The 24,036-nt window shown below is 42.3% G+C and overlaps 1 protein-coding gene across 4 annotated transcripts in view; it reads left to right on the top strand.

The window, feature by feature from the left end:
• Positions 1 to 24,036, top strand: part of NEGR1 (neuronal growth regulator 1) — a 429,891-nt gene that overhangs the window by 182,103 nt on the left and 223,752 nt on the right. For all 4 annotated transcript variants that reach the window (XM_018576884.1, XM_018576882.1, XM_018576883.1 and 1 more), the window contains exon 2: positions 9,631 to 9,863. In XM_018576884.1, the coding sequence (XP_018432386.1) occupies positions 9,631 to 9,863 (233 nt within the window). The remainder of the gene's footprint in view (positions 1 to 9,630; positions 9,864 to 24,036) is intronic.

The following is a 24,036-nucleotide window of genomic DNA, read 5'->3' as shown; positions in this document are numbered from 1 at the left end:
TGATAAGGATACTCATTTTTTAAAAAGTGACTTTTTTTTGAGCCCCATCCAATGAGATTTGACAATTAAAGTCACATGGTTAAACTAAAGCTCCTTATCCTTGTGGTAAAGCTTTGAGCTTGAGCCTATCATGACTCCACATGCCCAATTGAGGAGTAAACCCAGATCTAGTTCCCTCCATCCAAACCTTTCCAGCATTTATTAGGGGGACTTGAAAAAAAAAATAATAAATGACTTGTTAATAATTACTCATCTTTTTAGGTATTTATTTTTTACATTATTTAGATTTGTAAAGCTAAACAGCACGCTCCAACCCTCTGTCACCCCTGTTTCTGATTCATTTGTCATTTATCCCCATCGAATAGGCACAGTACAACTAAAAAAAAACCATGAACAAAATATTCAAAATATTGATGTTTCATCTTCACAGCCGGCATTATTTTCTGAGTCCTGTGGCTGTCTGCTGGAACCCGAGTCTCTTTTGTACCTGCAGGTGTTTATGTTCTGTGTCTGACTGATGGCTCTGTGACTGCGTGCTGCTTTTTGCCAATGAACAAAGATAGAAACAAAAACACAGGTGGCAGGAGTTATTACTGTAACGGAGTTAGCAAAATAAAATGCAGTTCTCTTGTTTAAAACTGTAATCAGTTGCCACTGAGCCCATCCTGTGTGTTATTTGCTGAATGTTTGCCTTAAAGTGATTTTTAATGGGACTTTTTTTTCCACTTTTTACATGTTTGCTGTACCATATTTATATATATATATATATATATATATATATATATATTTGTACAGGCCGGCGTCCCAATACTTTTGGTAATATAGTGTATATTCTTTTAATTGATATATTTATTTATTTTTTAATTATATATACACATATATATAAAATAAAAAAAAACATATAATTGTGCATGCCCGTGACGTCGTTGCACAACGTTATCACGCAGAGAGGAGGGGACATTCACCCGGCGGGATAAGGCATGCCTCTTGAGCAACTTTTGGACTCTCCCAGTCCATGACCGAGTGCGTGGCTTTACAGAGGTGGTGACACCAAAATGACTGTCAGTCATTTTGGTGTCCCCACTCCAATGGTGTCACCCGGGTGCGGGCGGCACCCCCCTAGTGACACCACTGAAGACCTGTAAGTGTTAGTTCACCGCAGCAGATACAAATCAAGACAGGGCTGTGTGTTGTAGCAGACCTGTGTAAATCTCAGAACCAGATGGACAGAAATACAAACCCTTTGCCAGGTAATCCAGCAGCCTTACATGTCTCTCATCTGGAGTTCGGCTTGAAAATATTTTGTAACCAAGGAGCTTCTTTTTTTATGCCTTAGATACAAGTCTCCGACGCCAGCTATGGATTATATATACTGATTTTAGATTGTGCCCTATTTGCTCAGCAGGGGAAGGGCAGTTCTTCACATTCTCTTTTATTGGCTTTGAATGCGTTTGCAATACATTCTTTCTGTTATACAGAAGTACAAAATCAATGACAGATTTTCTTTTTTTTTTAATAAGACGCAGTAACTTTAACAGAAATCACTTATGTGGTGACAATGTTTTGACATGACTTTCTTATTTGTTTTATATCTACATTTCTTAACAATGGTAATAAGGTAGATGGCAACTTTTCACGCCCTTATTTTAACATCCTTCAAGGCTCAATTATCAAATTTTTTTTTTTTTTAACACAAGGATAAGGATCTTTATTTTAGCCATATGGCTGAAATGTTCAAATCTCTCAGCTAAAAATAACTGTCACTTTATGAAAAATAAGAATGCTTACCCTGGTGTGTTAGATCTCAACTGAGCTGAGCATTTAATACAAAAATAAAGAAAGAAAAATTATATAAAACATTGGTGTAAAAAAAACATTTCAGCTGTGTATATATATATATATATATATATACAGATAGATGTTGGGGAATTCACAGAGCACTCGCACAGCGGGTTTTACACAAAACCAAAAGCTTTTATTTCCTCTTGCAGGGCAGCAGAAAAAATGGTAAACACAAATATATGCTTATCTTCAGCACAGATAACAAAACAAAGATGTATCACCGACTTGTTGTATAAAGTCTCAAACCTGGGGGAATCCCTTTCCAGGAATGTTAGTCCGGCAGCCCAGCACAGCAGCACAGCAGATCTCTCACTAGTCAGGGCTGATTACCCTCTCCTCAACTCCCCACACTCCTCTCTGGGAGTTGCCAACCAAACTCCCTACTGGGGCAGAAAGGTTAACCCTGTGGCTGCCCTTAAAGGGACCACAACCCAAACAGCGGTGTGTGTCTCCTCGGCTGTCTTCCGAGGTGCCTCCAGCACACACAGCCACCTGTCTCCACTCTGACGTCTGGGAGGAGTCCTCCTGACTTCTGAACACCTCTGTTCCTCTTCCCAGCTGGAGCCCAGAACACTAGCCAGCACCCTTCCCATAAGTACTGTGCACAGGTGTGCAATTAGGTGCTGGCCACTATTAAACAATGGACCCAGGAATGGAGATTTCATCCCTCCCAATTCTCTTTGAAATCTCCCGGTTCCAGGATCCCATGCCAAATCCAGGTTTTCTAGGGAGAGAACTGAAAAGCCAGTTCTTTCCCAGCAAAATAATTTGTTTCCTGGAACTGCTCAGCCCCTCTGGTTGAGAGTCCTGGGTTACTACAACCCCCAGTTCCACTTTGGGATTGCCACACAATACCACAATATATACAGGTGAAACTCGAATAATTAGAATATCGTGCAAAGTTCATTTATTTCACTAATGCAACTTAAAAGGTGAAACTAATATATGAGATAGACTCATTACATGCAAAGCAAGATAATTCAAGCCGTGATTTGTCATAATTGTGATGATTATGGCTCACAGCTCATGAAAACCCCAAGAACCCCAAATCCACAATCTCAAAAAATTAGAATATTACATGCAATAAATAAAGCAAGGATTGTACATAGAACAATATCAGACCTCTGAAAAGTATAAGCATGCATATGTACTCAGTACTTGGTTTTGGCCCCTTTTGCAGCAACTACTGCAATTACTTTTGCACGATATTCTAATTATTCGAGTTTCACCTGTATATCAGTTTTTCCACATTTTTGCCGAAGCCAATTAATTCTCCAAATAACGATGTTCCTTTTGTTTTGATAATCATTATTATTCCATAGCAGCTTTTAAATGCTTCTTTTGTTATGTAAGCACAGATCGCGCACCCGGTCTTGATTATAGGAAGATGACGATAATTGATTTAGACTACTGTATGCAGCGTACTGTGGATTAAAAACATTGATTTTGCACCTGTGAACATTCATACAATCCTAAACATGAATATATTGGAAAAGAAAAGTGTTTTCATACGCTTTGTGACTTATTGTTGTATTTTTGAATATAGTTGTAAGCAGTTGTAAGTTGAAGTAGGCGTGTGAGTTTTAAAGGATAAATACCATAGGTGGGAAGTAGGAAAAAGTAACAATGACTTTTGTTTGTTTGGGCAAAGTAAAATGCTTTCTTTGTTCTCAGATATCTTTCTAGATCTGCAAGCCTTATTCAAGTCAAACCTGAAGCACAATTGATGTAAAGGAGATAATGATTTAAAACAAAACATCCATACTTTAATTTTAAACAGTGTGAAGTAAATCTGGATGATTTAAACTGAGTTAATGATGAAGCAATCAGTAAGCAGAGGTTACCTTCACTGAGAACCGCATGTCATAACTTTTTATAGGCACAGAGATTTAAGCCGCCCATACAAAGGGTAGGCTTAAAGTGACACTAAACTCAGGAGTTAAAAGAGAACTATGGGGTAAGTGTTTTCCCCCCATAGTTCTCTTAAGGGTCACGGGAGGACACATACTAGCGTCCTCCCGTGACCCAAAGCTCAGTATATAGGGAGCTTCAGCTCGTGGTATACTGAGACCGCCGCAGCCGGGAGGGATCCCGACATTACTGTCGAGATCCGGCCAGCTGTGTGAGGACCCCCTTACACTGGTGGTCAGTGGGCGAAGGACCCCCTTATATAGATGGTCAGTGGGATGAGGACCCTTTTTACATTGGTGGTCATTGGTGGTCAGTGTGAAGATGCCCCTCTTTCAGCAAGCTAAAAAGATCATTGGTGTCAGTGGTCACACAACTAAAAGAAGAGAGGCTCCATTGGTTCCAATCCACTGGCTCCTATGAGTAACATCAGTTCTGGATCTATGCAGGCACTTTTTAGGAAGAAACTTTGGAGGAACCTGGGTTCTACAGAATCCGAGTTGAGAAAGGCCGGAGTGGAGACTGTACACTTAACAAAGTGATTGTTCACTTAATTTAGTAAATATGGGGAAGCTGTGTTCACTTTGAATGACAAGAGCAATTATAAACCAGGTTTTATGTTTGCACCTGATTGAATGAATAAAGTGAATGTGGATTTAGCTTGTTTACTAACGTGACCTTTCACTAAGTGAATTGTCTCTAATTATTGAAAAGAAAAAAAAAAGACATGTTGTTTCACATTAAACCGAATAACTCATACATTTAATTTTGAAAATGTCCGATGCAGTCATTAGCTATTAAACAGGTTGAAACAAAGTTAAGTGTTATTATTTTAAAGTAAAGCCTGCTGCTTAATATATTTCCATTTATTTTATTATATAATAATAGTGTTATTTGTGTTATTATTATTATTTCAATAAACAAATATGTTTTTAGGTAACTTTATGCACAACCTTACTATTTTACTCATAGTCATAACATATTAAATATATTTTAAAATTATATTCAAAATGCTGAATCAAAGGTAAAAGCATGTCATTACCTTGTCCTGTATAATTGTAGTTATTCTTATCTCCAGTAGTTGGTATTGTAAATGTTGACAGCCATATATATAAATGTAATATATTATATGATATATAACATATAAAGTCATTGAAAGTGTTATGTTATATCAGCGCAATAAGTGCAAACAAAAACAACTTGTTGATCCTGCCAGAAATCCGGTGCACTGATAACTTCCCGTGCTCTGTATCTCTGTTACACTGAAATCTTAAGCTGTAGTTCAGTTCTCTTTTGTAAACTACAGTGCAGTTACAGAACGCATCAAAAATGCATCTAATGTATTTCAACTGTATTTTGAGCGTTCAGCTCCAAAGCATGTGGAAAAACTGCAGCATGCCCTATTTTTTCTGCTCTGGAACGCACCAAAACACATGCAAACGCATCAAAAACACATGCAAACGCCCGGGATCGCACTGAAAGCCATTTGTAGGCTAAAAAAAAATAAACGCACCGGAAAGTGGCAAAACACACGGCACTGCATATGCAGAAACTCATGCAGATCTGGTCTGCATTTGGTGTGAACAAGCCCTAAGAGGTGCATGTAGTCCCAATCATGAGACCAGCCTAAGGTGACAACACTCCTTCTCCATAGGTACAGTATACTAAGTGAGCATTGTCACCCTGGGACAGGAAGCATGTTAATGGCAAGACCACCAGGGAAATAAATAGGAAATACATTTGGGAAAAAAGAAAACAAATGGAAACACAACATCCAATATGTAATATATTGATTTTATGCTCCTGGGTTTAGGTAGCCTTTAAGAATTCATTAAATATAATTACCATAAGGGTCTGATCCTGTCTTCATTTTAGCAGGACTCATATGCTGCAATATATTAATGTATTATTCCGGGACTTTGAACATCATTAACTATAATTACCATAAGGGTCTGAGTCTGTCTTCACTGTAGCCTCTTGTAATTTCCACCACAGCAGCACTTAGACTGGGAGAGAGGGGGGCAGCGGTTTCAGCCAACCAGGCTCCACTGCACACTGCACAGTCAGTCTTCCTTCTTGAGCGTACTTACCAGAAAAGAGAGCAGAGAGCTGACCTCATGTGTGTGCTGCTGCATTTGGCTGTGCAATCAGCAGACTGGTGACCAATATGAACTGCCTAAATAATGTGGAGAAAAGCAAAGTCATCAACCTAGCTAAGCTGTTGGTCATGGATGTCTAGATCAGAAGAGCGGATGAACAAATTACAAATAATTTGGCAGTTAGGAAAGCCTATGTGTATTTCAACATCATATGTGACTGTTTTCCAGCCAATACTTTAGATTCTACTTTATTAAAGGGGATTTATACTCAAGTATCAATATAAAGCCAGTTTTGGCTTTATGCATAAACAAAATATTTATACAGTATAGAAAAATGAATATAAATAAATATAACATGTTTAAATAAGTATAAATCAATAAAGATAAAATATGTATTTATTTATATATAAAGTGGTTATTTATATATTTTTGCTGGAATGGATGAATTAAAAAAAAAAGTAACAGAAGTGTTGAAACACTTTTTTTTTTTTTAACGAAGTGAGGTGGGATTCTGCTTCAGGCTAGGTCCACATCTGCACTACACCGTACAACACCCGGGACACGCGTCCCCGGATCGTGCGGTCCTACACAATGCAGGCAGCGATTGCCGCACGGCCCCATTGATTTCAATAGGGTGACACCTGCGCGGCAATCGCAAAAAAAAGGTTTATGTACCTTTTTTTTGCAATCCACGACGCGCTGCTGTGTTAGCCGAGTTCAGAAGCACGGGTGGAATCCACACGGCGCGACTGGGAAAATAATGGCACTCACAGCGCGATCGGTTCACACCTTGGCAACTCCTGACCGCACGGTAATCCGTAAGGTGTCGCCTAGGTGTGAACCTAGACTTAGGCTCCCTCAAGTGCTGGCCAAGGCATTTGGTCACATGTTTATATTGAAGAGGAAGATTAGCAAGTCTGAATTTTGACAACCCTATCAATCATGTGATGTGACCAAGTGTCCAGAGCTTTGTTGTCCTTATTGTATACTCAGTGTTCAGGCAGGTATCAGGAGGCAAAGCTGAGGCTTGTTAGAGGGGTCATTTCAAGTTAAAGTGTATCTAAACTAGAGCTGCAGCTAACGATTATTTTCAAAATCGATTAGTTAGCCGATTATTACGTTCGATTAATCGGTTAATCGGATGAAAAATTAAAAAATAAAATACATTTTTAAAAATGGCTCCAGTGATGGACTACTAGTTTGTATTGAGATTGCAGTTCATCACAGGAGCAAGCTTGGAACGGTGGAAGTAAAAAAGAAAAAAAAAAAGCATGGTGTGCAGTATAGTGAAATGAAAAGTGTAAAATTATACAGCAATGAATGCAGAATGACCTCGGCTATAGAGGACTACAAATCCCAACAATAGTACATTATACAGCACAATGAAGAATACCACCAGCTATAGAGGAATACAACAAATCCCAGCAATAGTACATTATAGCTGGGGGTATTCTGCATTGCGCTTTATAATGTATTATTGCTGGGTTTTGTAGTCCTCTATAGCTGGTGGTATTCTGCATTGCGCTGTATAATGTAGTATTGCTAGGTGTTGTATTCCTCTCTAGCGAGTGTTATTCCGCATTGCACCACTGTATAATGTACTATTGCTGGGATTTGTTGTACTCCTCTATAGCTGGTGGTATTCCGCATTGCGCTGTATAATGTACAGTATTATTCTTTGTTTTGTAGTCCTCTATACAGCGCAATGCAGAATACCACCAGCTATATAGGAATACAACAAATCCCAGCAATACATTATATATACAGTGTATAATGTACTATTGCTGGGATTTGTAGTCCTCTGTATAATATACAGCACAATGTACCATCAGCTATAGAGGAATACAAATCCCAGCAATACATTATAGAGCACCATGTGTGGGAAAGTGCAGGCTTACATGAGCAGTCTTCCAGCAACTTGTTTCTTGTGGAGGGTGGAAGCGGGCGGGCGGATCTGGCAGCAGCGAGCGTGAGGTGGGGAGGAGGTGTGGCGTGCAGCGTGTGTGGAGCTGTGAACAGGGCCAACCAATCGGAAGACGATTAATCGATTGAAAAAGTTGACAACTTTTTCAATAACTGATTATAATCGATGATGTCGATTAGTTGTTGCAGCCCTAATCTAAACCCAAACAAACATATAATATATTGCAGCTTAGATGTGATAGATGCATTTGTTTTCGTTTTTTTAGCCTTTTAAATGTATTTTCACCTGGTGAAATGGCCAGTAAATAACAGATTTTAAATACAATCAATGGAAAATACCAGACAGATACAATGTTGCATATTTGTATTTATTAATCAATTTGTTTTCTCCGGAGGGGTGGATGAAGGAATGCGGTGCAATGAATATACATCGCTGTTGTGTTGTAAGGGAATTAATCAATAAGAAAATAATGTTTGAATGTGTACAAATTAGATCATGTAGCATTTCTGTTTATTCTCTGTTGGTTCAGATTGTTACAATGTATATAAGTATTTCCCCTGGACATTGAATCTGAATAATCTGTAGGATACACAGAAGTGTCCAGAGCTCTGCCTTCATTCGGTGTCCACATGGTTGCAGGATTTTAAGACCAGCACTGTGCTTCCTCTTTAAAGCATATCTAAACCCAAGACGAAAAGTGTAATATATTGCAGCTTATTGTTCCTTAGATGTGGTGGATGCATTTTTTTTCTTTTTTTAGGTTTTTTAAATGTATTTTCAAATGGCCAGTAATCTGTTATTTTTCAACTTCTTTAATAGGCCAAGCTGCCCTGCAAAAGTGGAGGTTAGAGGGCTGAGATAAATGATTTAACGCTGGCAAGGGGGCTTACAATGGTCAGCTTTTATTTATTTATGTTAGGGATGCACCGATACCGGTATTTCGATATCGAGTACGAGTACTGATATTTATTTTCGGTACTTGCCGATACCGAATACCGGATACCGGAAGTCCCATTCAGGAAGTCAGGCAGCGTGTAATGACTCGCCACCTAGCTTCCTGATTAGTCGGGAAGCCGGGCGGCGTGTAAAGACTTGCCACCCTGTTCCCCGATTATCAGGGAAGCCGTCCCCATGCTTCTCTTCACTAGGTGATGAGGAAGCATGAAGCCGGCTTCCTGACCTCGTCATTACACGGTGCCCGACTTCTTGATTGGCCAGCTTTCCGACCAATCAGGAAGTCGGGCAGTGAGTCATTACACGCTGCCCGGCTTCCTGATTGGCGGGGAAGCCGGCTCCATGCTCTCTCGTCACAAGTGAACAGGGAGCATGGAGCTAGGATCCTGATCAATCAGGAAGCCGGTCAGCGTGTAGTGACGCACTGCCCGGCCTCCTGATACCGGAAGTATGTGGCTAGGCATCGGAGCATTTGGGCGAGTACGATGTTGCTTATCCAGCAGAGTGGGGCCACCATAAGACAGGAAGTATGTTACTGGCTGGATCACCAGGTGACAATAAAGAAAAAAAGCCTTAAAAAATTGAGCTAATGCAGCCCCACATTTATGGACTGGTAAGCTGAAGTATATTTCATTATTTGTTTTAGTATATAAAATATTTTTTTTTTTTAAACACATGGGAAGCATTGACTTTGGGATAAAGCAGAAATCTAAGGTTGAGATAAAAATATAAACTAGAAGCTTTTTTCGCTCTTTAAAACATTGGGGTTTTTTTTAACAGGGAAGTTGTTTTAATATGTTTTTGATAATTTTTGTTTCCTTGTTTCATTGGAAGCTTTATCAGCGCCATTTGTTATATGCGGTATGTTTGCAATATCGGTAACTCTTATTTCATTGTCCACAGGTGTTTATTGGAGGATGGAGCATCTAAAGGAGCCTGGTTGAACCGTTCCAGTATTATATTTGCGGGGAACGACAAGTGGTCAGTGGACCCCAGAGTTTCAATTTCGGCATCGAGCAAAAAGGATTACAATCTGCGGATACAAAAAGTGGAAATTTCAGACGATGGACCGTATACGTGCTCAGTACAGACTGAACACAATCCGAGGACAATGCAGGTTCATCTTACCGTTCAAGGTATGTGTTGTTCAGTATGTGTTGTCTGTGCGGCAGGTGATCCTAACATACAGTTAGGCAGCTTTTAAATAGGATAAAAATATATATATTGTTTGCTTTAAGAGCAATTAAAGGGTCACATGTGAAGACAATAGGTGATTTATTATCCTGTCATGCGCTAAAATTAAAAGCTTTACACAGTTTTCTGCAGCGCACTGCAGCATGAGTGCAAAGACCACCTCACAGGGTTACTGGGAACATGATTTTTGAAGACCGTGCTGTGTAACTTCCTTTCATTCTCCTAAATATTTGCAAGGGCAAAACTAGAAATCACAGGGCCCCATAGCAACATTTTGTATAGGGCCCTGTGATTTCTAGTTACGCCCACCTGAAATCCCAAACAACCCACCTGAGAGTGATCCTGCAGAGCCCACCATAAACTCTCTATGGTGGGCCCTGCAGGGTTTCAGGGGGGCTGGTCAAACCCTCTTACCTGTCAGCCCTGATCGCTCTCCGCCTCCTCCGTTGCTGGGCCCAACCCTCCTCCATTGCCGGGCCTAACCCTCCTCCATCGCCGGGCCTCACCTCCTCCATCGCCAAGCCCCGCCTCCTCCTTCACTGCTGACGCTGGTGTTCTATCGAAAGCTCCGACTTGTCGAGCTCTTCGACTGGGCACATCACATCTGGTGACTGCCAGTAGGAGATGTACAGCACATGGACGTAGTGCACATGGCCTCCTCTGCAGTGGCTGGCTGTCACTGACTCAGCAGCAGCTGTGAGGAGGAACGCGCCGTTGCACAGATCTCTGACAGGTTGTCAGTTATCTGAACAGCAGCGTGTTCCTCCTGACAGCTGCTGCTGAGTCAGTGACAGCCAGCGGTCTGAGATGCCATAGCAACCCAGGTGACCCGCACGGCAGCCTGGGTCTTTATGGTGATTGTTCCGCCACTGATTGTTTGCTAACCTTATTCAGACTTCCAAGGCAGGTTTGTATCTAATTGGTTGCTGTGAGACAATTCTCAGTTCTCCGTACTTTTACAACTTCATCAAGCCTTCTATGCATGTAAGAGAGATTGCTGGGAGTCTGCAAAGGTTGTATTTTAGTACTCTCCTAAATCGCAAGCTGGGGTTCTCAAAATGGAGTGGGGTAGATTGGTGTGCTGCAGCCATGTCTGGATAAAATACAAAAATGTTGAGGTAGGTAGGTTGTGTTCCATGTACAGATGACTTAAATTTAAAGTAGAACTAGTGGCTTCCCATTATTAACAGATATGTGTTGCAGCACTTCATTATAAGTTCATATGCACTTACTGTTTTTTCTTAGTTTCCCTGCAAAGTCCCACAAATACCTGTTGACTATATCCACCTACGGTATTACAGCTTCCATTGATGGGGTGGCAACAATGCTGCACTGCTGCTGAGTTCAGAGCAGAATTGCCCCTCTCATGTAAGCAGTGCCTGCTTGCACTACAGTGGGATGAAAAAACTGTTGCAGGGGGCATGCTGTCAGCATTGTTACTGCTGATTCACAGGCTTGTAATGTGAGCTGCAGTGTCTGGGAGGGGGAGCATATAAGACACAAATGAAGGAGGATTTGGCTCAGTCAGGGAAGGCATTTTTTTTGCTTACTTTATAAGGCTTGTGCATCACAGAGTAACTGGATTTGGAACGTGTTTAGAATTTCAGACAAGGGCCTTTACTTCTACATCATGTTTTCACTCGGATATACCCTCAGAAATATATTTATAGCGGAGTGGAATTAAATTTCCAAAAGATTTCAAACATTTCCAAGTGAAGCTTTTCCCACGTGGATATTTTGTGCCTTAATACAATTTACCATCATGTTTTTTTTTACACAGACTTTGACTATAATGGCAGAAGCTCTATCTATCACAGTGAAAAGGCCAAGGATGACACTGGGAGAGCCTATTCAACCTAAACAGGTGAGACTGACTGGAGACAGTTGGGTGTTACCCACAAAAGAGAGGGGTCTCCAATCAGTCAGGGCTCGTGTCTAGGTTGAATTCCGATGGAAATAGAGTGGGACACTGTCTTGCAGAGAGCTGGCCATCGTATAGGCAGAGAGCCTTCACAGCCCAGGCTGAGCAGCTAACTTGCCAGGGGGCTAAATGTTGAGTTGTGGCTGTAATAATCCCCTGGCAGAATACACTTTATGTGAAGTTACTTTTTGTTGATGAGTAAAAGTGCAGCACTTTGCAGAGTGCAATGAATCTGTCAGTACTCTCCATTTAGAGCTAAATCTCACAATATATACTGTATAGTCATCTGTTCTTGTTACACATGCATGCTGCCCCATGCACAGCCACTGTCCTAGTATCCTAGTGCAAGTCCGTGGGCGAGTCCAGACCTATAATGATTCAATGGACTGGCATGCAGGCTGCTACTAGACAGAGGGCCATAAATCTGTATGTAAGTAATATAATAACTCTTGGTACAGCAATGAAAAAGATACATTGACATTTGATTAGAAGTAGCTTCATGTTATCTAAATGTAAATGCTCACTGAAAGCCCGGTATAGGTTTATAATGAGGAGTCAGTCTGCTGAAAACATTTATCTAAACTTATCTAAGGTTCATTTAGGTAATTATGGACGCTCTTGGACTGAGCCACTTGCTAGTTTCTTGTAACACTCGGGTCTTAGGTCTAAACAAGCAGTCAATCCACGTTTTTACCGATCCACGGCTACCCACTGGCAAGTTAGGATTGCAGCCAAACAGGGCTGTGCACATTGCTGCGGCAGTGATGCTTTGCTTCTCAGCACAGCAAAAATTATATACCGTGTCGCTTTCGGCAGGCGTGCCATCTGCCAAACATGGCTATTGATGTGAATGGGATCACATCACAACTGCGTGCCAAGTGTTCTATGTAAAATCATACTTGGGATAAAAAAAAAACAGGCAGGAGGCGGCAGTATTGCTTCCTTAACATCTGGAAGCTGCTGCTGTACCGCCCTCTGGATAGAGGAGGCCTTACTTGTCGTCCCTGACATCCCCATGGGGTAACGCATATGTCCCCAGGATAAATATATCACACCAGGATAATTATATTAATTATAAAAAAGGGCAGTCATTTTCAGTTGAATAAGATTTGAAAATGACATTCCCATGCCTAAATTAGGGAGCCTTATCCATGTATTAAAGTTTTGTGAATTGAGCCCTACTATTTGATATATGCAATGTTACAGGTGGGATACTCACCTATTAAGCACAGCTGCTCTTAGAGTGTTATTTGATTCCTAGCGCAGTTTCTTTATATCTAACAATGTTACAGGTGTGGTTGGATACTGGTGCCAGGCTATAGTGGACAGTTAGAGACTGCCAAAAACTAGGGGTATGGCTGAAGACTGACACTAAACTCAGGAGTTAAATCTTAAATATACATTCAGGTATCTTAACTATTACCAAAAATGTATCTTATTTGTGTATCACTCGGCAGTAGGTCCTCAAATCATCTCTGAATAGGTGCTGGCGCTGTCCTTCCTTCTGGAGGGGGGCTACATTAGTTCCCCATGGTCCCTGTGTGTGTTATAAAGTAGTCACCGCTCCAAGCTCACTCACGTCATGGACTACAATCTCATGTTTAGTTTACTAACTAGTATTGAGATTATAGTCCTTCAACGGAGGGAGTTTGGAGTGGTGACTACTTGACAACACACACAGGGACCACGGGGAACAAAAGTAGCCCCCCTCCAGAAGGAAGGACAGTGTCAGCACCAATTCAGAGATGATTTAAGGATCTACAGCCGAGTGATACACAAATAAGATACATTTTTGTTAATAGTTAAGGTACCTCAATGCATTTTTAAGATATAACTTTGGTGTCACTTTTAAATCCGGGATGATCCCATATTATACACGATGGGTGACAACCCCAATTGAGATGCCATTCATAATGAAAGGCAGCACGGCGCACCAACACGAATGACCTGCGCCGCCATGTGAGTGCATCATTGTGAATCTGACCCAAATCCTTTAGTTTATCCAACTGATCAGCACAGAGGCCACCTTCTGCTAGTTAAGGTACTTGAATGCATTTTTAAGATTTAACTCCTGAGTTTAGTGATCACTGCTATTAAAAATAAGTTATCTCATCTTAGTACTGGTTACTGTTACTGGGTCCAGAGGGCCACGTGGTAAGTACCAAAGTCCTACATCTGGCCCTTGAGCTGTTGGTTGGGCATCTAGGGAAGCTATAGGTTAACCTAGCTTGAATTACTATATCTGCTGCCTAAACCTACAAAAAGAGACCCCCATTGTCATGTCAGTGGTATGTAGGTGGAAGAGGTGGAATATCAGCACAGAGGTCCCATAGTTAGAGCGCTTGAGATAAACAAGGCTTGATTCCACTCCATTGCACCCACCCACCCACACCCAAAAAAAATCATTGTTTGGTGGACTGACCCTTTAAACAACCCCGAGATCCATATAAAATAGATACGTCAGCGTGCCCTGTGAGCTTGATCCGGTGCCGTGTGCAGGAGCCCTACGGCTAAGCTATTAATAAATAAACTGGGCAAGCTGGATGGACCTGCCGGTCTTTACGTGCCATCAATATCCTGTGTTTCTATGTTTAACACCGTCTTCCAGCAGAGTTACTTAATGATTTATTTCATCATTAGCTGTTATATCTGGAGGGTATAATTTCAAACTTTGAGAGTTTCCCTTAGTTAGAAAAGTTCCTGTAACGCTATACGGTTTTAATGAGACGGTTAAAAAGGAAAATTTGACAAAATAGGGCTTGCTGCTTACAAGTGGCATTTTACAGGAAGTTGTATTGTAAATTCTCATCCCACTGAGTCCCAGCTGGTTGTAAGCTAGTACAGGCTGCTTTTAATTTCAGGCGGTATTTAATTTTCTTTGTAACAATTTTTTTTGCAAAATGTATTAAACAGTACGTTTGTCTTTGGTATGGGGCTTATGGCCTACCCTAAAGACCTATCCCTATCCTCACCTTAAAGCAGAACTATGAGGCGAGTGAAAATCACTCAGCCTCATAGTTCTAGCCGACCTGTGACAATTAAACTGTCACAGGTCGGCTCAGTAGATCGGGAAGTGAGCGAACACATACCGTTGCTTGCTCACTTCTCGATCCTGTCCCTGCAGAGAGCCGTGACTGTCACTCACGGCTCCCTGCAGGGATTCCCCCCCTGTCCGATCCTCCAGCGCTGACTGGCGGAACGGACGGGGCGGGTACAGCTGGCTCTGCCTCTAAATAGGCAGAGCCAGCTGTCATTCACTCAGCTGGGTGGATCCAAACAGTAACGTCGGGATCCGTTCCGGCTGCGGCGTCTCTGTATACTGAGCATTTGGGGACGGGAGGATGCTAGTTTGTGTCCTCCTGTTACCCTTAGGAGAACTATGGGGAAAAGCCCTTACCCCATAGTTCTCCTTTAAAGCAGAAGTTCAGCCAAAAGCAAAATAACTTTAATAAACCCTTTTTAAAATAAAATAGCAAAACCAGCAATATTCACTTTCAATCCATAGATTTTCCCTGCAGTATTTTTTTCTGTCACTGGGTGTCCTCAGTCTGATGGCCAACATCATTCAACCCACTTCCTCTGAGTCAAGGTCTTTCTGGACCCTGCCCCCAGCCAGTTTTAAGACTAAAAATGAGCTCATCTCTCTGTCGATCTGCTCTCTCCTCCTATCACCATGCTTCTTGTCAGCACATGGACTGATTGGCACTTTTATCTGCTTCTTCTTCTCACAATCCAACCGTGCTGTACAAGGACTGCAAGAGGCTGATGCCGGGTCAAATCCAGGTGCTTGTATTTACAAAATACATTTAATGATGTATAAGAGATTGCAGAGGTGCATTAATTTGTTTCATGTATATCTTATTTTATGCTATGTACAGCACAGAAAGGGAAATCAAGGTAAAACAGGGTCAAGCAGAGGCACAAGGAACAGAGGGCAAAACAGGCCAGGAACAGGTAGCAGTTACTAGAACAACAAGTTCAGGTAGCAAGAGGCAGGTCAGGAATGGGGCCTGGAATGGGTAGCAGGTACTTGGACAATGGGGAAAGGTGGCAGGAGGCAGGTCAGGAATGGGGCTGGAACGGGTAACAGGTATTTGGGCATCTGATATAGGAAGCAGGTTTGGAATGGGTCTTGGAATGGGCAGCAGGTACTTGGACAACGGGTAAAGGTAGCAGGAGGCAGATCAGGAATGGGGGCTGGAACGGGTAACAGGTATTTGGGCATCTGATATAGGAAGCAGGAGGCAGGTCTGGAATGGGTCCTGGAATGGGCAGCAGGTACTTGGACAACGGGTAAAGGTAGCAGGAGGCAGATCAGGAATGGGGGCTGTAATGGATAGCAGGTACTTGGGCAACAAGTATAGGTAGCAGGAGGCAGGTCTGGAATGGGTCCTGGAATGGGCAGCAGGTACTTGGACAACGGGTAAAGGTAGCAGGAGGCAGATCAGGAATGGGGGCTGTAATTAGTAGCAGGTACTTGGGCAAGGGGTAAAGGCAGGTTAGGAACCTGGGCTGCAATGGGTAGCAGGTACTTGGGCAATGGGTAAAGGCAGGTTAGGAACTGGGCCTGTAATGATTAGCAGATATTTGGACAACAGGTATAGGTAGCAGAAAGCTGGTCAGTAACTGGGGCTGGAATGGGTAGCAGATACTTGGGCAACTTGTATAGGTAGCAGGAGGCAGATCAGGAACTGGGGCTGTAATGGATAGCAGGTAGCAGATAGCAGGTTCTGGATGTACATCTGGCCGATCAAGTGTACAGCAGTAATTTGCATGGCTCCACCCACTTTCTGGAAATCAGGAATAATCCTCTTATTTTTGGGATATGTGATGGAATGTGACATGTGAACACATGTTCTAAGAAAGCGTTACTGTGGTATGGAAAAAGGCAGACAAAGCATACATAGGATCTTCGTGGGACAGCACCATGCAGTTTCTTGTTAGTTTAGCACAGCGTACCCAACTACGATCATTGTGATGTTTCCAAAATCTGCTCTGCCAATATGCCGTGTGCATATCCAACAGATGGTTAGCGACTCAGTCAGTTTATATCATATATACATGTGTGCTGGGATCTATGACTGCCTGAGCTGTCAGTGCAGTGATCGGTCCTCATCCCACACCGCTCCGCCCCTTACCTTCACACTCGGATTGCAGATCCCTGGGGCACCCCTTGTCCAGCTGGGCTCAGGCTCTCTCTCCCCCTAGGATCCTGGCACCGGTCACCGCTGTCTTGGTCCACGTCCGCCTAGGAGGCAGATCAGGAATGGGGGCTGGAACGGGTAACAGGTATTTGGGCATCTGATATAGGAAGCAGGAGGCAGGTCTGGAATGGGTCCTGGAATGGGCAGCAGGTACTTGGACAACGGGTAAAGGTAGCAGGAGGCAGATCAGGAATGGGGGCTGTAATGGATAGCAGGTACTTGGGCAACAAGTATAGGTAGCAGGAGGCAGGTCTGGAATGGGTCCTGGAATGGGCAGCAGGTACTTGGACAACGGGTAAAGGTAGCAGGAGGCAGATCAGGAATGGGGGCTGTAATTAGTAGCAGGTACTTGGGCAAGGGGTAAAGGCAGGTTAGGAACCTGGGCTGCAATGGGTAGCAGGTACTTGGGCAATGGGTAAAGGCAGGTTAGGAACTGGGCCTGTAATGATTAGCAGATATTTGGACAACAGGTATAGGTAGCAGAAAGCTGGTCAGTAACTGGGGCTGGAATGGGTAGCAGATACTTGGGCAACTTGTATAGGTAGCAGGAGGCAGATCAGGAACTGGGGCTGTAATGGATAGCAGGTAGCAGATAGCAGGTTCTGGATGTACATCTGGCCGATCAAGTGTACAGCAGTAATTTGCATGGCTCCACCCACTTTCTGGAAATCAGGAATAATCCTCTTATTTTTGGGATATGTGATGGAATGTGACATGTGAACACATGTTCTAAGAAAGCGTTACTGTGGTATGGAAAAAGGCAGACAAAGCATACATAGGATCTTCGTGGGACAGCACCATGCAGTTTCTTGTTAGTTTAGCACAGCGTACCCAACTACGATCATTGTGATGTTTCCAAAATCTGCTCTGCCAATATGCCGTGTGCATATCCAACAGATGGTTAGCGACTCAGTCAGTTTATATCATATATACATGTGTGCTGGGATCTATGACTGCCTGAGCTGTCAGTGCAGTGATCGGTCCTCATCCCACACCGCTCCGCCCCTTACCTTCACACTCGGATTGCAGATCCCTGGGGCACCCCTTGTCCAGCTGGGCTCAGGCTCTCTCTCCCCCTAGGATCCTGGCACCGGTCACCGCTGTCTTGGTCCACGTCCGCCGCTACTGAAGGACAGACAGCAGGAGGCTGTCCCTGCCCCCAACTACTTCCTTCCCCTTGGCTTCAACGAAAGTGAAAGTGTGGTGGTCAGGTGCTTCTTCAGCTTCTGGCGCTGACTGCCTCACTGGTTTTGGAATGGCTTTTTTTGCCGCCCCCCTTGAAAGTGCCGCCCAAGGCAAACGCCTTGTGGTGGATACGCCCCTGCCAATGATGATATATGGGAGCATGTCACAGAGAATAATTTAACATCAATATAGGGCTACAGACTTACAATAACACAGTGCTGATTTGCCCACGACCAGTCACATGCTCATTCTTACTACTGGTGGGTATTTCCTTTGACTTCTGGCACTGAATGGAGCATTGGCAAAGTGAAGGAAGGATAGATCTATGGTTTAATCTGGGGACGGGGGATTAAAGCAAGGCAATGCCTACCTTTGGAGAAATATAGTAGTAAAGAGATTTTTCCCAGATATATATTTTTTAACCCAGAGTGCAACTTTTAGCGCTAATTGTTGCATTGGCTAAGCATCGCACATTTTAATGGAATGGAAGAATGGATGATTTATGTAGAGATTGACTGTTGATTTCACTCCCTTATTTCCTGTGCGTGAACCAGCTTTCATATGCCACCATTAGAATTGTTTATTTCTTTACACGTTTCAATTTGTTGTTATTTTCTGCTTATCCCCTAATGATGAAAACACAACGGATCCAACATCATATTTTTTCCCTACTAACAATTTATCTGTATGAAAAGATCTGGCACGCCTGGCACCCAGCGCTGGCATGCTCAGCCAATTAAGAAGCCCTGGCAGGAGCACAGGATGTGCATTTTCTCTCGGACTGAAATGCTGCGATTGTTATAATGAGGTTATCCAGGCCTGGCTTCCAATAGGATTTACCATGGATAAACCTAGGATATTGTATATAGCAGGTGAACTGTGCGCCAGTGACAGATGAGATCGGACTAGCTGAATGTTGTTCCCGTGTTCTCCAAAAAGAACTTGAGCACAAGCTACTCATAGAAGCGGCTGTATATTGCTAAAGCTGAAGTTTAATCTACTTATATTTTGCCTTTCCTGGTCCCTCTCGCCACCCTATCCCCTCATCATCATGGATAAAACTAAAAGAACATAGGGGTACATTTTAAATCTTCCCCATGTTCTAAAACTAAGAAAAGTGTCTGGAGTTATAAATTATTTGTTAAAGGCTTTCATTAGGGGTTGTGCCACAAAGGATACCTTATAAAGCTGGCCATGCACCTTTAGATTTTCTATGGTCTGATGGAAAAAGTGCAACAGATTCCTCCATCTACGCTAAACTGTGTGCATGGAGGAATCCCCCACTGGGCCAAGCTTCAGAATCTTGATAGTCGACCCCGCTTGCTGTCAAAATACCTGAACAATGCCTGCATCCAATCAGATTGCTCAGGTATTTTGAGAGCCATGGGGGCCAACAAGCAAGATACTGAAGCTTGGCCCAGTGGGAGATTCCTCCATCCACACACTTTAGTGTAGATGGAGGAATCTGTTGCATCATAGAAAAAACCTGCAGATAATCTATAGGTGTATGGCCAGCTTTAGAGAAACTGTTGGGGAAGTTGAAACTTTTCCTGAGAGAGAAAAGTGGGAGGCTGGATAAAAACTCTTTATCTATGGAGAGAGTATAGATTTACAGGGGACGGCAGTGAGCTGCTCTGAAAACAGAATACGCGCAGCTTGTTCATTCTGACCATATCTCATGTTTAACAAATGTTCTAGTTCCAGTTTGGATTCCCCATTATTTTCTATTCCTGTGACAATGATGACCAAGGCAAACAGAAAGCACCTTCTTCCTCTGCTTCCGGTTATGGAGGATCATGTGACTTTCTCACCTGTGGGCCTAGCAGCCAATCGCTAGGTTCTGTCATTGAGGGAGTGATGTTACACCTCCCCTGTGTTTGCCAACATAGCTGATATCAGCATTGGCTGCGCAGGACGAATGTGCTGTAAGGGAGCTCATGAACGGTAAGTATAAGGTGGGGCCAGGGATGCCAAGACCTTGTCATTCAGGTTATGGAGGATCATGTGAATTGCTCCCCTGTGGGTCTAGAAGCCATTAGCTGAGTGCTGTCTTTGAGTGAGTGATGTTACACCTCCCCTGTTGTTGCCAACATAGCTAATCTTAGCATTGGCTGCGGAGGAGGAATGTGATGTAAGGGAGCTCATGAATGGTAAGTATAAGGGGGACCAGGGATGCCAAGATCTTGTAATTCCGGTTATGGAGGATCATGTGACTTGCTCCCCTATGGGTCTAGCAGCCAATCGCTGGGTGCTGTCATTGAGGGAGTGATGTTACACCTCCCCAGTGGTTGCCAACATAGCTGATCTCAGCATTGGCTGCGTAGGAGGAATGTTTATAAGGGGGACCAGGGATGCCAAGATCTTGTAATTGTCACTTTGCCCCACATGTGCAAGGTCACTGTTTTTAAATTTTTTAAATGGCATAGGCAATACAAGTGGCTGGTTTACAAATCATCGTGCATCCACAATTGAATTCCCTGTTTTTATGGATTTTTAGTATGCTGCTTTTATCAACCAAAGGGTTGCATAGGTGTGGTCTGGGCCCGTGCTTAAGGAACCCATAAAAAGCTTCTTTTTTTTTCTTCTTTGTAACGCTGAGGACGAATCCTGAAACCTCAGGAATATTCTCTGTCATTCTGAAGTCCGTGCCATTTTTCTAAATCCCAGCAAACAGCATCCCACATCTGCCCCATGGTCTGTATAATTGTGAAAATAACACATTCTCCCTCCATATAACATTTATCTCTCCTGCTTGAACTGATGAGAAATGACAGAGCGGGGAAATTCAGCAGCGCATTTTGCTACCGATCTCCCAGCTCTTCAGTAAATATATGCATTATCTGGATCAGAGGCTGAAGAGCTCGGCAAGATTTGATCTCTCCGTGCCATAAATTATCAGATAATATTTCAGATGTGTAATTTGGTACACGTTTTTGTATTATAACAACATTTTTTTTTTTTTTTTTTAAGCTGAATAAAATATTGATTATGGGTGGATAGGTGAATAGATAGATGGGTGGGGGATGCATGTATGTATGAATGGGTGGATAGTTGAATAGATGGATGGGTGGGAGATGTATGTATGTATGAATGGGTGGATAGGTAAATAGATGGATGGGTGGGGGATGTATGTAAGGATTTATAACTGGATAGGTGAATAGATGAATGGGTGAGGATGTATGTATGTATGAATGGGTAAATGAGTAAATAGATGGATGGGTGGGGGATGTACAGTATGTATGTATGTATGTATGTATGACTGGGTGGATAAGTGAATAGATAGATGGGTGGGGATGTATGTAAGGATTTATAACTGGATAGGTGAATAGATGAATGGGTGAGGATGTATGTATGTATGAATGGGTAAATGAGTAAATAGATGGATGGGTGGGGGATGTATGTAAGGATTTATAACTGGATAGGTGAATAGATGAATGGGTGAGGATGTATGTATGTATGTATGGGTGGATAAATGAATAGATGGGTGGGTGGGGGATGTATGTAAGGCTTTAAAAGTGGATAGGTGAATAGATAGATGGGTGGTGGATGTTTGGGTGAATGAGTTGATTAATTGTTGGATTAGAGGGCGGATGGATGTCTGGGTGTATAAATCAATATTTATTCTCACAGTTCATATCAGCGTGGCAATGTTTGCATTGTGATTCCACAACTTGTTTGTATTGGGTTTTCACTACTATCATGTGTCAGTATAATGATGGCATATAAATACTAATGTCACAGACAGTATTGTGCTGTCATTATGATTTTGGAGTTATGGTAATCCCTAAATCATAGTAACTATAACTAATAGAATGTCACAGTCACAGTGTGGTGTAAGTCAGTATTATGGTGTCAAAGTGACTATTATGATGGGTTTTTTTTTCCTTTTGGGAGAAAGGTTTTACCTAAATTAATAAAAGCTGATCATAAGCACCCCTTTTAGTGTTAAATGGTTTGTCTCATCCCCCTAACTTCTACTTTTGCTGGACAGCTTAGTCTTTTAAAGGAAGTTAGTAATAGACTTACTGGTCGCATCAACAGATAATAAAGCTATGTTACATGGGGACTTACAAAAGCGGCTTTGTTGATGCTATTGACAAACTGCACAATAGGTGTCATTTTTTATTTTGTCCATTGTTCCGCTTTGAAGATCAAGTGGCATTCTGAGTCTGATAGGGTGGTCTTATTTGTCTCTATCTATCTACCATACCTAACTAACCACTATTTGAACTTGAGCAGTATTTCAGGGAGGGTCCAGTTGTTCTTGCTCAAGTCCTTTGGTGACTGTGTCCTCCACTATTCAGGCTTGTGTACACAGACTTTTGTTTGTGTCAGAACTGCTTTCCTCCCCAATAAAGTCAATGCAAATGGAAAATCAGCTTGAGTTCACCTTAAGTAGGTCAACTGGAAGCCAAATGCACCTGTGAAGGAACCAAGATGGAGCATCCTAAATCAGCGATGAACAAATTATTATAAAATCCTTGAGCCAGTCTGTCCAATCCATGAGTAAGCAGGTTTTTTTAGGAGGCAGTTGACAACAACTGGAGAAAACCATAAAAATGTGGCACCATCTGTTATTCTTAAGGAGCATTAGCTACCTGGCTCCTGGGATCTGTTCAACCCTGTCTTAAACTGATGTCAAATTCAAGTGGAATGCACCTGAAAGCAAACTGCATTCACCCATCAACACAATCCATTATTAATGTCACTGTGCCAGCTCTTTAGGCCATTGATATCCCTCTTATACTGTCAATCACTGCAGTGCAATGTTACAGAAGGGTGGGTCATTTGGAACCCTGCAGATGTTGGTGCATAATTGGCAAATTTTAGATCACGGACATCCTGCCCAAATCTAACAAGCTCTGCCTTCTTTGCTATGCAAAAATCAGGACAGCCGTACAAAAATCGGAACTGTTGGCATGTGTGAGCAATATGCTGTGAGAGTTTTCTCTACAGCGATCTAAATTCACTTTCATTATTAAACCATACAGAAATAGGAAAATAATTTGAGATGCAGACATTTGAATGCATTTTCCAGCATAGTAATTTTAGTCCGCATTCCACACTGTCTGCACAGCAAATACACGTTTTGTGTCACCTGATAACACCATCCCGTCCCTTATGTTTAATATGTCTGCGGAATGAACCTCAAATATTAATATAGCGATACACTTGGCTTGCAGAGTCTAATTTGTTTTTTTATTCTTTTTTGTTTCTTCCTGTATGGCTTTGCAAGGTTAGAATGTGGAACTAATAAGATCATTTTCAAACAGCTCTTCCTGAAATGAAGTAGGAGATTTTCTAGGGACAGGCAAAGGATACTTAGCAGATAAAAGTGACAATGTCTTGTTTTCCAGAGCGCCAATACCCAAGCGGGAGGCCCTGTAGTCGCAGCCGTGGCCCTCGTTATCGTTTTGTCCCAGGCCTCAGAATGAAAAGAGATTATTTTCTGCATGTTGTGTGACAAACATGGACAATATCGCTACGTGTAAACATATTACTTACACCTGAGCATAAAGGATGTATATAGGATAAATACAGTCATCACACTTCATGCCATTTAATCAGAGAGTTCACTCAGCCTACCTTTGAGCAGATGTCTAGGAATACAGAAAAACCCATATAATATATATATATATATATTAATTTATTTATTTGTGTAGCCACATATGTACTGTTTGTTATTCACAGTCACAGTGAAGGAATATAGTGGTGTCACTTCCACATATCCAGCTTGTTGATTGTACAATGAAGGAGCAGCGGCGCTCTGATAAAGTTATTCCTGTTTCTCCCCTCGCACACAAT

The sequence above is a fragment of the Nanorana parkeri genome, unplaced genomic scaffold (assembly GCF_000935625.1).
Source record: "Nanorana parkeri isolate BGI_ZX_2015 unplaced genomic scaffold, ASM93562v1 scaffold79, whole genome shotgun sequence".
NCBI classification, from domain to species: domain Eukaryota; kingdom Metazoa; phylum Chordata; class Amphibia; order Anura; family Dicroglossidae; genus Nanorana; species Nanorana parkeri.
The sequence above is the reverse complement of the archived record's forward strand: the minus strand, read 5'-3'. Positions and strand labels throughout refer to the sequence as shown.